Source organism: Macaca nemestrina, chromosome 12, assembly GCF_043159975.1.
Source record: "Macaca nemestrina isolate mMacNem1 chromosome 12, mMacNem.hap1, whole genome shotgun sequence".
NCBI lineage: Eukaryota > Metazoa > Chordata > Mammalia > Primates > Cercopithecidae > Macaca > Macaca nemestrina.
In genome coordinates, this window is record NC_092136.1 from 83,396,341 (window position 1) to 83,415,289 (window position 18,949).

The window sequence follows — 18,949 nt, forward strand, 5'->3', positions numbered from 1 at the left end:
GGAAAATTATACCAACACTTTAGTTATTAGCAGTATATTGTGGATTATAAATTGTGGCTCTGATGTCTGTGTTCCAAATAATAGGCACATTTGCATAATCAAAAATGATTTGGGCTGAATTCAGATAACATGAGTAGTCACAGACCAATTCTAGGTCACTGTGGAAAGAATAACTTATACATTGTCTTAGCTCAACATGTTAGAATAATACTGAGAGTGAGTGTTATAACCTCTCCAGAAGCTGGTTTTAATAAATAAAAACTATTATTATTAATTCAATCAGACATAATGTTAAAAAATACCTCAGGTCTATAATTTAAAAAGCAAAACAATAAATAAATAAATAAATAAAAAATAAGTAGCAAGGAATACTGGAGCCAGTTAATTTCAAACCCAGAAATATGTAAGTAACAACAAATCTGGGAATGGTTGTCCTAATATTCTCTAATCTGTCTGATTTTTAAATCCTTTCTACAAAGATTTTCATTACAATGCAACAAACAACTTAAATGCCCAAAACATGATAAAAGTTAATGTTACATCAATATGACATGAAATTATGCAACTACTTAAACTAATGTTTACAAAGCAATTTTTTTCTTTTTCAATTATACTTTAAGTTCTATGGTACATGTGCACAACATGCAGTTTTGATACATAGGTATACATGTGCCATGTTGATTTGCTGCTCCCATTAACTCATAATTTACATTAGGTATTTCTCCTAATGCTATCCCTCCCCCATCCCTCCACCCCATGACAGGCCCTGGTGTGTGATGTTCCCCACCCTGTGTCCAAGTGATCTCTTTGTTCAATTCCCTTCTATGAGTGAGAACATGCGGTGTTTGGTTTTCTGTCCTTGCGATTGTTTGCTCAGAATGATGGTTTCCAGCTTCATCCATGTCCCTACAAAGGACACGAACCCATCCTTTTATATTGCTGCATAGTATTCCATGGTGTATATGTGCCACATTTTCTTAATCCAGTCTATCATTGATGGACATTTGGGTTGGTTCCAAGTCTTTGCTATTGTGAATGGTGCTGCAATAAACATATGTGTGCATGTGTCTTTATAGTAGCATGATTTATAATCCTTTGGGTAAATACCCAGTAATGGGATCTCTGGGTCAAATGGTATTTCTAGTTCTAGTTCCTTAAGGAATCGCCACACTGTCTTCCACAATGGTTGAACTAGTTTACACTCCCACCAACAGTGTAAAAGCATTCCTATTTCTCCACATCCTCTCCAGCACCTGTTGTTTCCTGACTTTTTTATGATCGCCCTTCTAAATGGTGTGAGATGGTATCTTATTGTATTTTTTGTTTTGTTTTGTTTTTGTTTTTTTTTTTTATTTTGAGACGGAGTCTCGCTTTGTCGCCCAGACTGGAGTGCAGTGGTGCCATCTCAGCTCACTGCAAGCTCTGCCTCCTAGGTTCATGCCATTCTCCTGCCTCAGCCTCCCGAGTAGCTGGGACTACAGGCACCCGCCACCACACCCGGCTAATTTTTTGTGTTTTTATGGAGATGGGGTTTCACCATGTTAGCCAGGATGGTCTCGATCTCCTGACCTCGTGATCCGCCCGCCTCGGCCTCCCAAAGTGCTGGGATTACAGCACTGCCCTACAGAGCTGCAATTACAGCACTGTAATTACAGTGAGCCACCGTGCCCAGACCCCTCATTGTAGTTTTGATTTGCATCTTTCTGATGACTGGTGATGATGATCATTTTTTCATTTGTTTGTTGGGTGCACAAATGTCTTGAACTTTTATCTTGCTTTTTTCATTTAATACCAAAACACAGGCATTGTATTTTAAAAATACTTTGTAAATTCTGGCCGAAACCCTACAAGCCAAAATTTACAGAATATTTTTAAAATACAATGCCTGTGTTATGGTATTAAATGAAAAAGGCAGGATAAAAGTTCAACTATTTGAAAATATGCACTGAATATGAAGGAGTGTAATAAATAGAGGCTTTTGGTGATAAGATTGTGAATGATTCTAATTTACTTTGAAATGTCTGTATTTTTCAAATTTTCTATGAGGAACATCCATTACTTTATAATCAGAGAAATACATTATCTTCAAAAACAAAATTATTTAATCTTTATCACCTTCTTTTTAGATGGGTTTGTGTAGTGACTAAAACACCAATCCATACTGATCAGTCATTTTCTGAAGAGCTAAAAGAATATGGGTGTCACTTTGATGTATGTGTGCTTTTAATTTTTAATATTATGACATGAGATATTGGCAGGGCTTTGTGTTCATAGATTCTTAAATATATATTCAGTAATTTATTTGCAGATATTTGCAATTGCAGCCATGTGCTGCAGTGAGAAGAATATGGATTTTGGAGTCAAGCGGACTGAGTTTGAATTTTGTATCAGACACATGTAAATAATTGAACCTCTTTATACCTCCATAGGCTTATGGAAATAAATTTAATGAATGGTAGCCATCATTAGTTCTAAGTGTCTGCTAAAGGTAAGAGACATGTTAAATGTTGTAGAAAATAGAATAGTAAATGAATAACATGAGATAGAAGACATATAGAATGGTGGCATATTAAGGAGACTTAGAGATTGCCATGTTTCTTCTCTTCAGATTTAGCTATCAAGAAAATAACTAAGTCAGCTGCTGTGTATGGTGGCTCATGCCTGTAATCCCAGCACTTTGGGAGGCCAAGGTGGGTAGATCACCTGAGGTCAGGAGTTCAAGACCAGCCTGGTTAACATGGTGGAACCCCATCTTTATGAAAAATACAAAAATTAGCTGGGCATGGTGGCAGCCACCTGTAATCCCAGCTACTCGGGAGGCTGAGGCAGGAGAATCACTTGAACCCGGGAAGTGGAGATTCCAGTGAGCTAAGATCACGCCACTGCACTCCAGCCTGAGCAACAGAGCAAGACTCCATCTTGCAAAAAAAAAAAAAAAAAAAAAAAGAAAGAAAGAAAATAACAGTCATCTAATGTAAATAAATGTGGTATCATTAAGACAAAGGAAAGATTGCTCTATTAATTTGGGATGAAAGCCACAATTACAACCACAAAACCTAATATGAGAAACTAAAAGCCAAGAACTCTACCGGTCACAGTCTCATTGTTTGAATGTGTCCTCCAAAAGTTCATGTGTTGGAAATTTAATTCCCAATGTAACAGTGTTGGGAGGTCAGGCCTAATAACAGGTGATTGGGTCATTAGGGCAGAGCCCTCATAAACGGATTAATATTATCTTGAGAACTGGTTAGTTATTTAGAGAGAAGGTTGTTATAAAGCAAGTCTGACCTAGAGTATCTCTCTCTGTATTGTGTGCTTGATCCTGCTTCTGCCCTGCCCTTTCACCATGGGATGGCCTTTGTCAGATGCTGGTACCATGCTCTTGGACTTGCCATCCTCCAAAATCATGAGCCTAAGAAACTTTGTTTCTTTATAAATTACCCAGTCTGTGGTATCCTGTTATAGTAACAGAAAATGAATTAAGAGAATATCTGTTTATTTTATTTTTACTGTGCCTTAAAACTAAATAAATACAGTTAGCATTTAAGAGATTTATGCTCACAAGTGATCGCTTCATGGAAAGTCCACAAGACCCCAGAGAGGAAATCACTTAGGCTTTACTTTCATTCATCCCAATAGACATAATCAGGAATTCCTTGACCAGAGGGCCACATCCCACTCCAGTAGATATGTGAAACTTTCTCCCTAGTTCATATTTCTAAGGGTTGATAGTGCCAACTTTATGAAAACCCTAGGCTCAAAAGCAAACAAAGGGCAACTATTTGAAGAAAAAGTAGGTGCAGTTTGGGTGTACAAGTTCTAGTGTTGTAGGCATGCACTCAGGCTTCTCATAAGGTAAGAAGGAGCTGGGACTAGAAAAGGAAATGCATAAACTGGGGGCTGGGGAGTGCTGTCCCTGTGCAGGAATTTCCTGGTGTAGAAATTTGAGAATTTTAAAAAGTTTATATTCTAACTTGGTTTTCCAGCTTCGGTTTCCTCTGGAAAACCAAAGTGTAATGTGTTGCTTTGGAATGGAAGTAGTGATAGTTGTGGGGGAGAGGGAAGGGTATTTTGTGAATAAAAGTTGCCTGGCTCAGACTGGGTGGTATGAGGAGAAACTTCTCTCAGAAGATATGCAAGATTTTGTTCTACTGTTGCCACAGTTTCTGAAAATGTCCGGGTGGGCCTGGTGCTTACCATTTTATAAGCTCAATGAATATTAAGTAGTGACAAAGATTCTCTCCTAAACCAAACTTTAGTCAGGCTCCTCTAAGCTCTCTTCCCAACTGGGCTTTGACCTTGGGCTTCAGTGTCCGTCTTTCTCAAGTTTGTACTTCTCAGTTTTAGTAGGATTTCTGTTAACTTGCCTTTTTTGTTAATTTATTCTGTTGATATATAATGATTGTACATTTTCTGGGGTACAGTTTAAAGAGAATCCCTCACAATTGATATCTGATCACTCTGGCCCACTTTCAGTAAGTTTCATTGATCAAGAATTCCCCTTACTCCTGATGTTTCCTCCTAGTAATTTTCTATCCACTGATCTCCACCCTGCTCCTTGGCTATGAATCCCCATTTGTTCATATTGTATCTGAAACCGAGCTTATGTTTAGAGTGAGATCTATTTTCCTCTACTGCAACGGTTCCTGAATAAAATCTGTTTCTACCAATTTAACTACTGCCCAGCTCTGATTTTCTGTGACAGTAGCTCTAACATCTTTATGATTTGGGCATTTAATTGTTCAGCTAATTTGAAGTGGCTTGATGCTTGTGCAAAGCTTATCACATTATTAGTCCTTTCTAAATAATGACACAATTTATAAACTGCTCAGAAAAACCAATTCCCAAAAATAACTAAGATTACCATTGAATTCAATTTCAGCAAATAATTTAAATATATTTTTCTACCTCCCTCAAGCCATTTTCTTTTGTCTAGAGCCCAAAGAGCTATTTGCTAAAATCAATATAAAATATGGTTTCAGAATGTTAGAATGACAACATGTCTCCGGATAGACTATTAGAAATAAATAAAAACAAATGCCTTATCACCACTTAAAGCTGCAATTAGCTCTTTGGTATCTGATTCTAATGAGCAGTGGATCTTCTCAGAGCTATGAGTTTAATTGAAACAAAGCATTGATTAGCTGCCCATGATAATGGCATTCTGAACTTCTCAGGCTGTCAACAAATGTCAGATAATTAGAATATGATTTTAAAACGGAAAATTCCCCAAGATCCTGTATAATATTCATTTTATGGAGAGAGATGCTAAAGTTAAGAAGGTTTATTAACCTTTCCAAGGACTCATAGCTAGTTAGTGGCAGAGATTCCCATGTCTCTTGCCTTCACTAGAGCAGTACATCTTGCTAACTTTTAGTCTGAGCTGGAAGTTTAGGTCTAAACCTACAAATAATTCCAGAAATTGTATCCTATACACAAAGCAGTGGCTACGCTTAAATCAGAATATTTAGAATCCCATAAAGCCAATCTTAAGGGATATGAACCATCACATCTATATCTTAGAAATCCTATTGTTCCTCTATGATGAATCAATACATCATTCTTTTTTTTTCTTGATGATATTTGGAAAATTGGACCTTATAAAACACAATCTGAATTAATCTCCTAAATTGTAAAGCATATCAATAATTTGTTTTTGACTTTTGAAAATAGAAATGCTATTTATCAGATAATTTTTCTACAATGTTGATATTTTAGCAGCTGGAATACAAGGTCAAATATCTGTTTAGAAAAAAGAAGAAGTAGTAGAGTCATAGTCAATGAAGAGATAGGATGATGGAAGTAAAGGTTGGACAAATGCTCTTTCAGGATGGAGAAAAGGGTTATGAACCAAGTGATTCAGATGGCCTTTAGAAGTTGGGAAAAGGAAAAGAAACAAATTATCCCATAGAGTCTCTGTGGTTGCCCTGTCAACGTTCCAAGTTTATCTCAGTGAGTCTGATTTTGGACTTCTGACCTCCAGAACTATAAGATAATAAATTCGCATTAAGTTACTAAGTTTGTGGTAATGTGTTATAGTAGCAATAGAAAACTAATATGAAATCCTTGATCATTTTTAAATTGGGTTATTTGTCTTCTTATTGTTGAGCTGTAGGAGTTTTAGTATACATTCTAGACACAAGTCGTTTATCAGATATATTATTTGCAAGCATTTTCTCTCATTATGTGAGTTATCTTTTAACTTCTTGATAGTGTCTTTTGAAAGCACAAAAGTTTTTAATTGATGAATTCCAATTTATGTATTTTTTCTTTGTTGCTCATGCTTTTTGTGTCATATAAAGAAACCACGTCCTAAGCCAAGATCATAAAGACTTCCTCCTACATTTTCTTCTAAGACTTTTATAGTTCTAGCTCTTACATGTAGGTCTATGATACCATTTAATTAATATTTGTCTACAGTGTGAGATAGGGGGGCAATTACATTCTTATGCAGGTATATATCCAGAAGTCTTGATACAATTTGCTACAGAAAAAAAGCAATCCAACAAGTCATGTTTGCCACAAAGTTATTAATATTTCAGTCAACTCATAAGTAGATTTAGGTTTTTGGAATACATGGCAGCTGACAGAAATAGGAAAACTGCTGGAGATGCCTTTCCAGCTGTGAAAGACTGCTTATGGGTGCCTGATGTTCTTCCAGCTATGCAGCTGAAATTATTCTTCTTGTATAGAAATTTTCTTGTGTAATATACTAAATTGTTGGGGACTTGTTGATTGGCAGTCACCACTGAACCACTTGCTAGGTGATTTTCTTCTTGTCCAAGTACTGTATAAATACAATAGGGCTGATATTATGGATAGAGAAAATCAAAAGAGAGAGTTGTTACCTTTCAATGCTTTTCATTTTTGTTGGGAGAGATGGAAAAAATAATCCATAAGAATAAGTCCATTGAGATTTGCATCATACATCTTTCTAAAGAGAGTGCTGGTATCATTTATACTAGGTAATAAAGTCTCCCTTCTCATGAAAGTCTTCCTGTTCAGAGCAACAGCTGGGCTTGTATTCTGCTTTGACCCCAAAACAATGATGAAATAAAAGTTTACTTGGACTTGGAGGCACTAAAAGTCTCTGCATTTGAATAAAACATTTACCATGATCATAGTCATTTAGTGCAACAATCAGTTGGGATACAGAGGAAATTGACAGGTTGGATGTCGTGACTTGTGTGTTTTTTTTTATTTGCAATCACCCAAACTCATGAAAATTCAACATGGAGAGGTACTCTAAGAATTTAGCAATCTCTTATGCTATTTCCGCTTCCTAGAAATCTTTTATTTCCTTAAACAATTGGTAAGTGGGTCCTGGGAGTAAGTGTCAGACTCTGATGCCTGGAAGTTACTCCCTTTCCTCTGTTTAGTGCTTCTCATTTGCACAGAAAACAAAAACAAACAAAAAAACAAGTAAAGTTGAGCTTTATCTTTTCCATTTCTAAGCCTTCATCTCCTGATGATTACCAATCATTCTTCTTCCTTCTTTTCCTTCCCTCTCTGTGTTTCCTTTTCCTCCCCTTGCCTTCTGTCTTTCTCATCATGTTCTTATTTTAAAATCATCAGTGAGTTAGTGGATATACATTAATGAAAAAGCAAAAGAATGAATTGTCAAAGGACAGCCAAAAGGACAATGTCGTGGTTTATACACAAGAACTGCATTCTTGAAACATTGGTCCTTGACCTTTCAACTTTGCCAGTACAGTCAAACCTCAGTATAATCATTATTCTTGTTTGAAATAAACATATATGTTATCTTGACTTCTATGAGAACAAAGACAACCTTACCTGTAAACAGACATGGAAGTAATGCATGAAGCAATGGATTTAAAGAAAAAAAAAAACTTTCTTTTTTTTTCTAAATCTTTTCTGGGAGTAGAAATGTCTATGCTGAAGGCTAAGAGATTAAATTGTGTCACTTGTCAGGAAATTGGCAAGCAGCCATCTTTTCTGCCTGTTTCTACATGCTGCTTTTGTGCTGTGGATGCCTTTAATAAATGCACTCTTGTGTAAAATGTCATTGCTGCATCGCCAAGTGGAGGCTGTCATGTGATAGCTCTTCCCCAGGATGACATATTGGTCCTTGGCAATTCTGGGACTTCAAGTTACACAGAGGCATTTTTATGATTCAAATACAAGTGAAGAAATAAAAATCTTCAAATCATGGATGTATATCTATTTTGCTCTGAAAGAAAACCTAATGTTCTTTTCAAATACTGCTTAAGGATAGGTAATGCTGGCTGGGCACGGTGGCTCACGCCTGTAATCCCAGCACTTTGGGAGGCCAAGGTGGGTGAATTGCCTGAGGTCAGGAGTTCAAGACCAGCCTGGCCAACATGGTGAAACCCCGTCTCTACTAAAAATACAAATACACTGACAACATATTGCAAAGTAGGACCTCTCCAACGTTGTTGGTAAAAGTAAAATTTGGTAGAATATTTTTGGAAATAAATTTGGTAACATGTATCAAAAGGTTTTAAAATGTTCATTCTATCAGGTTCAGAAATTCCATAGTAGAAATATATCCTAAGGAAATAATGAGGTACAAGGTTAATAATGTTTTCCAAAAGATGTCCATATATTTAAAATGCTGATAAACTGAAAATAAATTCCTAACAATGTGAATGGTTAAATATGCTACTTTATAGCAATTAAATTATTTGAAAAGGCTTTTTTATTGATACAGGGAAAGGTCTCTGAACTAAGGTGAAGCTAAACAAACACTAAATATATAGAGTATGATCTAAACTAAGTTTAAAATGCAAAAAATATGAGAAAGACATGTACAAAAATATCACTAGTGATTAGTGTTGTGTAGTGTAAAAACGAATGTGCTGTATTTTGCTTAGTCTTTGTCTACTCTTCTTTTATATTTATTACGCAAAGGACAAATATCATAGCCATAAACACACATACCCATAAAGTTCTATTTAAAAACAAGTTCTATCAGAAAATGGTCACTGTCCAGAGAAACTAATCTAAACCACCATATGCTCTTCTTGCCTTGCCTTGCCTCTTGACTTAGCCCTCATCTCACATTTTCCCTGCAGTTTCTGGCTGTCTCCCTCAGTCCAGCTCAGATTCACATCTCCAGCCATTAGATGTAAAACAGGTCTCAGTCTCCATCTTTGCTGTCCCTCCACCTGAGGGACTAGATTCCCCACTTTTGCTGGCCTGGGTCCACCCCTCACTTTTGATTGATTGTGCTTTTGGCCTCTTGCCTTTAGGTATTAGAAAGTCCCAGGTCCACTCATGAGGTCTGATCAGTGTTTCTGAAGTTTTGGGTGTGATGGTGTTACTGGAGACCTGCACCAGCAAGCTACTCTACAGCCCAGTTTAAGGGAATTTTAGGGTCCAGAATTTATATGTCTATATTAGTTTCTTATTGTTACATGACAATTTACCACAAATTAATCACTTTAAGGCAACATGTACTTATTATCTCGGAATTTCAGCAGGTCAGGAATTCAGACATGACTCAGAGGAGTCCTCTACTTTGAGTATCACGAGGCTGCATGCACTGATGTGTCAGCTGGACTGCATTCCTTTTGGGAGCTTGGGGTTCTCTTATAAGCTCATGTAGCAATCTGCAGAAATCAATTCCTTGTGACTGTATGTCTGATGTCTTCTATCTTGCCAGCTGTAGGCTAGGGACTGTACTTAGTACCTAAAGGATGCCTTCAGGTCCTCACTATACAGGCCCGCCATAGGTTCTCTAACAACATGGAAGTTTGCTTCATTCATGCCAGCAAGAGAATCTCTCTGTTTTTAAAAGTCTCATTAGATGGGTCAGTCTGAATCAGGATAATCTCCATTTTGATTAAATCAAAGTCAAATGATGAGGGGACTTAATTACATCTGTGAAGTCCCTTTTGCCATATAAAGTAGCATAATCATGGAATTGAATCCGATCATATTCACAGGTCCTGTCCACATTTAAAAGAAAAGGATTATAGAAGGTTGTAGGTTATTGAGGGGGCATCTTAGATTTTTGCCTACCATACTGTCCATCCCTGACTGTCACAGACTCGTGACTCAGGTTCAGCATTCTGCTAAATAGCTGGCTCTGTAGATCCAGGGTTGTGTTGCAGACCTTGCCTTTCACATAATTCCTTTACAAAGACTATTTCATGTAATCTTACTATATCTTCTCGAGATAAATGTTCCTGTCTCCAATGCACCAGTGAGGAAACTGAAGAACAGAGAGCTTAAAAAGGGGCACAAAGTCACATAGCTAGCAAGTAGTACCTGAAACCTTGGTCTTTGACTCCAAATACTGTGTTCTTTCTCCTATATCTCTTTTCTGCAGCAACAACTAAGACTGGAACTCGATTTGAAGTCTGATCTACTTAGGGAGTAAGTCACTTTTCACTTTATCTGTGCCTTTAGTCTGCACTGTCACTTTATATTGGCTATGATTTCGCACACACAGGAAGTTTTTTCATAATGATTCCAGGACTCCTAGAATTGTTTCCTAGAAAATTACCGCAAACTGGCTGGGCACGGTGGCTCACACCTATAATCCTAGCACTTTGGGAGGTCGAGGCGGGCGGATCACAAGGTCAGGAGTTCGAGACCAGCCTGGCCAAAGTGGTGAAACTCTGATTCTACTGAAAATATAAAACTTGGCCAGGCGTGGTGGTGGGGACCTGTAGTCCCAGCTACTCAGGAGGCTGAGGCAGAAGAATCGCTTGAACCCAGAAGGCAGAGGTTGCAGTGAACTAGGATTGCGCCACTGTACCCCAGCCTGGGCGACAGAGTGAGTCTCCATCTAAAAAAAAAAGAAAAAAGAAAAAAGAAAAAAGAAAGAAAGAAAGAAAGAAAGAAGGAAAATTACCACAAACTTATCAACTTGAAACTATGTTTATTAGCTCACTATTGGTGTATGTCATAAGTCTAGCACATTGTGGCCAGAATCTCTGCTTAAGTTCTCACAAGGCTGTATCAATATGTCAGCTGAGCTGCATTCTCATCTTAAGGTTCAAGGTCTTCTTCCGAGCTCATGTGGTTGTGTCAGAATTCAGTTCCTTGAGATTATGGGACTGAGGTCCCTGCTTCATTGCTGGCTGTCAGCCTGGGAGTCTCTCTCTGCTACTAGAGGCCATTCCTATTATTTCTCTCATGGCCTCCTTCATTTTCAAGCCAGCAGCAATGTGTCAAGTACATCACACATCTCAAATCTCTTTAACTTCTTCCACCAGCCTGAGAAAAGTCTCCAATTTTAAGGGTTCATGTAATTAGACTAGGCTCACGTGTATACTCTCCCTATTTTGAGGTAAATTATAGCATATAAAAATCACAGGAGTGACATCTCATTATAGTCACAGGTTCTATGGATTATGGAATAGAATCTTGGGGAGTGGCAGTTTTATTTTTATTTTTTATTTATTTTGAGATGGGGTCTCGCTCTGTTGCCCAGGCTGGAGTACAGTGGTGAAATCTCAGCTTACTGCAACCTCCACCTCCCCAACTCAAGCCATTCTCCTGCCTCAGCCTCCTGAGTAGCTGGGATTAGATGCCCGCCACAACACCCCACTAATTTTTGTATTTTTGGTAGAGACGGGGTTTTACCATGTTGGCCAGGCTGGGTTTGAGCTCTTGATCTCTAGTGATCCACCCGCCTCGGCCTCGCAAAGTGCTGGGATTACAGGCATGAGCTACTGCACCTGTCTAGGAGTGGCATTTAGAATGATGCTTACCACAGTGGGTCTTTTAAGTGTTGTTGTTGTTGTTGTTGTTTTTCTGCATTATAGCTTATAAAATAGAAACATGGACACTGGAGTCAAACTGCTTACATTCAAATTCTGGCTCCAATATTTACTAATAGTACAAACTTAGGGAAGTTGCTTAACCTCTCAGTTCCTCAATTTTCTTATCTGAAAAATGAGTAATAAATAATAGTATGAGTTTTATTGAGTCATTTAACACTTTAAATGACCTAATGTGCCAGAAAATGACTTCGCACATTGTAAGCACTATGTTGGTCTTTATTAATATTATTATTATTATTGATCTGATTATTACATATCCACTAATTCAGAGTTCAGATTACTACTCTCCTTGGAGCAAACCCATCACCTTATTTCTCTGGACCTTAGCTTCTCTGTAAATGTTAGTGTTATTTAACTGTCAAAAATATAATTTATATCTTAGTCTATTGGGCTATTATATAATATCATAAACTAAATGGCCTATAAACCAAGGCACTGGCAGATTTGATGTCTAGTGAGGGTCCTTTTCCTGGTTCATAGATAACACCTTCTAGATACGTCCTCACATAAAGGAAGGGGCAAGGAAGCTTTTATGAGGGCACTAATATAAGTCAGAATCTCTCTTACAAAGACATGCATGAGTACTCCATCTTCAGAACCTAATCATCTCTCAAAGGCCCCACCTCCTGATATCATTACATTGGGGATCAGCTTTCAACAGATGAATTTTGGGAGGATACAAATATTCAGGCCATAGCAATTTATAATGCAAAGGTACATTTTAAAGAAATTTAAGTGTCTCTAACTCAAAGGAAACACCAAAGGATTTGTTTACAAAAAAGAAAAATATGTTTAATTTATAGGTTTTTTGTTTTTGTTTTTAAAGCAAAGGAAACATAGCAGGTTGAGCGGCTTACATTATAAACTTGAGAACAGGAGTATAGGACCGTTTTTGGCATCATACCTATTTTTTTTTTAATGGTCTTTAATTCCATGTTATGACTAAGAGAAAAAAGCGTGTGAAAAGATAGGGACAGGAAACTTAGGGAAGAACATAGAGGGTGAAAGGAGACTGCAGAAGGAAAGGTAGAAGGTATAATAGGAAAGAGCATAGAGAAGAAAAGAAAGAAACAGAGGCAAGAGGAGAGGAAAAACTACTTAGAGACAGAGAGGGAAGGTAAGGAGAAAGTGGAAAACGGTGGTAAAATTTATTGAGCACCAATTATGTGCCTGCCATCGCTAAGGAGCTCGGTTATCCCACCTCAGAACATCTCAGTGAAGTAGGTATTATTGTCACCACTTTACAAATGAGAAAACAGCTATTAAGTGAGTTTAACTTGTCCAAGGTCAATTGTGTTATATACAGAAGTTAGAACCCACATCTTTCCAGAGCTAATTACAATGTCCTTCTTCCATGTCCTTAAGGACTAATGGTGAGATAAAACATACTCTTCAAGGCTTGTTGGTCCAGCCTCAGTGTTCCTGTCACACTGAGAAAAGAATTAGTCAGGCTTAGTTCAGGCTTTGGTGTTACTGTCTCTTAGCACTACCTAAGAATCTTAATTATTTGAGTCAGGACATTCAGATTTTAGTTAAATAGGATGCCCAAATGATTTATGCCTCAGCATAAGTCACTTGTCTGAGCTGCAGAATCCCCCTCTATAAAATGTATGCCTTGGACTAGACCACCTGCCAAATACTGAAAATCTATACTTATTAGCTGTCTGCACATAGGCAAAGGCTGTAATGTGGATTGGAAAGAAGGTGAATTTTGTTGGTCTAGTTAGAAGCACTGTACAAAATCGTGCAGGTTGTTTGCTGTACAACCTTAGTAGGCAATATTCATACACATAGTCATAGGTCATGGCCCTGGCTCCAGGAAGCCAAAATAAGGACCAATGGGTAGAGGCCAAAAAAAAAAAATAAATAAAAAAAGGGGGAAATTGTGGCTCAATAGAAAAATAACAAACTCTGTTATATTCAGAATTACCTTTTAACATTGTGAAAACTTTACCTTTGGGAGTTTTTAGGCAGAGACCACATGATGTAGGAATTCTACCAACACATGAGAGTTTAGAGAGTACCTAAGTGCCATTCAGAACTGGATTTTTAATGTGATCAAAGCTAGCTGGGTGATCTTAAAATCAATAAGCCTTAATTTTCTGAGTCCTTATTATTATGGCCACAATAATAGTACCTACCTATATGGCTACTGAAGTAGGAGATTCTGTGTGTGTGTGTCTGTGTGTGTGTCTACATCTGACATCTCTGTATCTATCTTAGCACAATGTCCTGCACATGATAAAATCTCAAGAAATGTCAGCTTTCATTATCATTATTCTCTTTACAACTATGAAAGAATAAAGTTTCTAGCACAGCAGAACTTTGCTTTACCTCTGTAGGCATGGGGCTGCCACCAAGTTTGCAGGCAAAGAATGCTGGCACTCTCAAGAGATATCACTTTTCATTCTTAATTGTAAAGTAAACATATAACATAAAATCTGTTTCACGCTTAGAGCCAGAATTTGGTTAAAGGCCCGCCATAATCATAATTTAGAGATAATTTCTAAATTATCCTCTAACAAATCTATTTCTAAACTTTAAAAATGGAGCTTCTTTAGGGTCCAGTGTTAGCAAACAGAATCCCCACCATGACTCATAGAATTACACAGCATCTTTTTCAAACCTTTCACTCTAGTGGGGATATGTCCTCATTCAGAAATTAATTTAGCTAATTCAGCTTAAAAATTCGATTGTCAAAAAGCTTATTTCCTGTGGGAGTATCTTTTTTGTTGATAAAGGATGCACATGTACCTGAAAAAAAAAATGCGATTCTCTTCCTCAAGCTGTAAACATGCAGCTGTCAAAAGTAATCACTACATCAGAAAAACTGGGTAAGGAATAAAAGTATTTTTGGTTGATTCATAAGAAAAACAGCAAAGTAGTTTATATGCTTAATGAAAAAACAGACTGAGGAAGTGCTATGAAGCTTACATTTCTGCTCCATAAGTCACAGTCCTCAATGTGGCTCCATGCAAGCTAAAGTCATTCTTACCTACAGGACTTCACTTGCGTAATTTAATAAGACTCTGTCCTTGATTAAATTTGAGTCAGGCTTCTCTGGGTCCTACTCTCAATTAGGCCTTGACCTTAGGCTTTTTATTTGGTCTCGTTAGCCCAGTTTTAGCAAGAATCCTGCTGAGTCAGTTTATCAAAAATTTCTCTCCCTTGGTATCCGATCAAATTCCTTATCCCATACCCTTGATAATTTATCAGCTTGGCCTGCCTTCAACAAGAATCCTGCCAAGTCCCTTTAGCCAGAATTCCCCTTACCCTTGACGTTTTCTCTCAGTAATTTTCCATGCACTAACTGCCACCTCCACTCCACAGCTCTTTGGCTATACATCTTCACTTGTGCTTTTTGTATTCAGAGTTAAGACCAATCTCCCTCCCCTACTGCAAAATCTCCATTGCAGTGATTCCTCTTGAATAAACTCTTCCTTACAGTCATTAACAAATGTCATAAATATTTTCTATTTAACATATCCTTCCTGTCTTACCTCCCACATTAATTTTCACTTCTTCCTCTTCTACACTTTATTTATTTACTTATTCAAAAATTCATTTCTTCAGCAAGAGTTTATTGAGCCACTTATATATATGTAACTGCTTGGCCTGACGGGATTTACAACCTAGTAGGGATGCTAAAATGACATTAGGGCACGTTATTCTTCCTGAAAAATCTCTCCTAATTTTTCCAATCTATAGTGCCTTTTAGCTAAGGTTTTGATCTCATAGCATTTTATGTTATTTACCCCATGAGGGTAATTCTCATTTCCCACAATTAAGTTCCTTAAAGAAAGTAGCCCAGCTCAAGCAGCTACTACTCTCTATCACTGAGAAGTACCTGGCTACACTCCCTCCACCAACCTAAACTCACCATGTGTCTTTTTTTTTGTTTTTCTTTTTGAGACATGGTGTCACTCTGTCACCCAGCCGAGAGTGCAGTGATACGATCTCAGTTCACTGGGATCAAGTTCAAGCCATTCTCCCGCCTCAGTCTCCAGAGTAGCTGGGATTACAGGTACCCACCACCAGGCCCAGTGACTTTTTGTATTTTTAATAGAGATGGGGTTTTGCCATGTTGGCCAGGCTGGTCTCGAACTCCTAACCTCAAGTGATCCATCTGTCTTGGCCTCCCAAAGTACTGGGATTATAAGCATGAGCCACTGAGTCAGGCCACTCTGTGCTCTTCATCCAAATCAAGCTGGTTTCCCTTTTTTTTTCTGAGGGACAACTTGTTCTGTTCTCTGTGTTCCCACTCAGATTTGTAGGGTTAGTGAAATCTTAATTATCATTCAAGACTCAGAAAAATCTTCCCAGGGAATGTTTTTTTTAGACTCAATTTTTCCCTCTCTAAATGCCTAGAGAAAGCCCTATAAACGGTTGCTGAATCTGAGAATACATACAATATCTATAACAGTGCTTTACTTGCTAATGCTACTTAGAGTGTATCATTTTGGTAATTATATTATTTGCCCACTAGTTCATATTTATGTTCTTTCCAACTAGACTGAAGGCCTCATCCAAACAAAAGATTTATCTTCATCCCCTCCTCACAGTGCCTGGCCCAGTGTTCAGTGTGGTAGCCACCAACAAACACAAATCAAATACTATTGAAATTCAATCAGTAGCAAGAGATCTGCAAAGTCATTTCAGGAAGCTTGCCTTAAAAATCTTTCAAGTACAGAACTTTTGTAGAATTATTATTCTTCAAAGGTACAAACGTGTCTCATTAATGCAGCAGATTTACTTTCAAAATCATTCTAATGTTTCAGATCTTTACCTGAGTCTGCCATCCTCTGCTGCAGCACCTCCTGGTATAATCTTCGTAATAAATATGCCAGGGTCATCTCCAATGTGGGGATTATCTGTCCCCCCAGCAATACTGAATCCCAGGCCAGAATTCCCCTGTAGAAACAAACAGCAGATATTAAATGACGTGTCTGTCACCTAAAACCTAGTTCCTCTTGCACTCTGCATTATCATGTTACTACTCTAATGGAAATCAGGTGACAACAGTCTTGTGTGCTAAACCATAAAGTGCATGGTTAGCAGTAAAAGGAAGGTCAGGAAGAACATTCAGGTTTATTCCTGCACTGTAAGAATGCAAGAGGCATTATATTTTTGCTTTTAAAAATGGCTTCCTTTATGCAGCAATTAAAATCACATTTATGAAGCAGGAAATAAAAACTTACAAATTGTGTAATATGAAAAAATATAAAGAATCATTAGAGTGTCAATTGTAAAAATGATACATTCATGTGAAAAAGGAAGAAAAAAGTTACATGAAAGAATTTGATTTAATAGAACAGTGAACTTGGGTGTTTCATTTTCTTATTTCTGGTATTGTTGTTCTAATATCACTTATCTGTCAAATAAGTGTGTTTCTAAGTAACAGAAAACTTCCACTTCAGAAGACAGGGCCCTCTTCTAGAGTCATAATGCACGAGAGATACTTTTGAACAATAAACAGACTTTAATTTGCAATAACAATAGAAAAGACATGCAATAGTGTAGCAGCATGTAAATCTGAGTAGTTTGCATTCTAATAAAGCCTTTACACTTACTGCTGTAGATTATAGTAACTGATATCCTGTGTGTGTGTGTATATATACGTATATACGTACACATATATACATATATCTCTTTATCTCTTTCTAAAGAGAGAGATATATATATGGATAGATATATATAAGGATATATATATGGATATATATCAGGATATATATGGATACATATAAATCTAAAGGATATATATGTATATCTTTCTAAAATTTGTACATAAGGCATAGTTAAAAGTCCCCCCAAATCCACAAACCATATTATTTATTTCTCATTTCTAAAGTCTCCTTTAATCCCCATCTCCCATCTCCAGAGCTACATATGTTTTCATAGTTGTGTTGTAATTTTTTCCAAACCATATTATATTTTAAGCCCTTTCTGTATAACTAGGCAGTCTTTATAATTATTCATCTTAAATGGCTAGTCATGTTTCATCAAGGTCACATATCACTTATTTAACCAGTCCCTTATCACTGGATATTAAATTTCTCTACATATTCTTACAACAAATATAGCTTATTAATTTATGATCACTTGATTAATTTCCACTCTGAGGTAAAAAGAGATGAGGACTACGAATTCAGTAGTTATTTCAGAGAAATTAATCAGGGCACTTGATTAGTCAGAAAGGTTCAATGTCAAGATAAGATCAGCTATAACTTGATAGCTATACCACTGCAAATGTCAAGGTAATGTTTAGCATTTTTTATTGACTGAATTAATAAAACTGAGTTCCAGAGGGTTGTTTTTGCAACTGTATATTTCTTATGTATGTTGAAAGGGTGAAATGAATAATTCAGCTATGGCAACTAAAATCCCATGTCTTTATACTTCTGATGTCTTCTCTAATTCTGTTTGCTCTTTGAAACAGTCTAGTGTTCACTGAACAGAGTTATTACTTATTAGTAGTCATATAATCATGAATTTATTTAAAAGTTATTAAACACCACCTCTGTACCTGGCACTAGAGTAAGCCCTGGAGCTACAGGAGTAAATATGTCAGTTTATAAGGTACATGAAGGGGAAATGCAGAGTGTAGGAGTGGGTAAGAGAACCAAACACAGTGACTTGGTGACCTAGAGAAGAACATTTTGACATAGGGGGAAGAACTTGTGTAAAAGCCCTTAGGTGAGAAAGGGTATGCCACACCAAGGAACAGACAGTAAAGTTGGAACAAAGAAAGCAAGAAGAATTGGATAGATGTACCTTAATCATGAAATTTACCAGAGCAGAGTATACGAGAAATCATTTTGGATTTTAAATACTTATTGACACCAAATGACTGTGTTAGTATTGGTTGAGCATTTCCTATGCAACTGACTCTAAACTAAGACTGCAGAGGTTAAGGCCAGATGGTTTCTGCCTTCACGGATATTCAAAGCATAGCAAAAAAAGCAATGATACTGTGGCATCCAGTGATCAGTACATTTCACGTACTATATAACCTCAACTGCATTGTCAAGTATGTAGCCATGGAGATAGTGTTTAGGGGACTTAATGAGGCAGTTCTCTAAGATTCAGAGGTTTGGGAAAGAAAAAATGGGAGGATGAGTATTTTCAATGTAATTTGGGTCAAGCTCTAAGTATATCAACTAGAGTGTATT

The 18,949-nt window shown here is 37.2% G+C and overlaps 1 protein-coding gene across 36 annotated transcripts in view; it reads right to left on the reverse strand.

Annotated features, from left to right (window-relative positions):
• The window catches only part of LOC105468849 (discs large MAGUK scaffold protein 2), a 2,241,192-nt gene that overhangs the window by 622,755 nt on the left and 1,599,488 nt on the right, over window positions 1–18,949 (reverse strand). For all 36 annotated transcript variants that reach the window (XM_024788717.2, XM_011719263.2, XM_011719258.3 and 33 more), the window contains one exon: window positions 16,567–16,691. In XM_024788717.2, coding sequence (XP_024644485.1) covers window positions 16,567–16,691 — 125 coding nt within the window. The remainder of the gene's footprint in view (window positions 1–16,566; window positions 16,692–18,949) is intronic.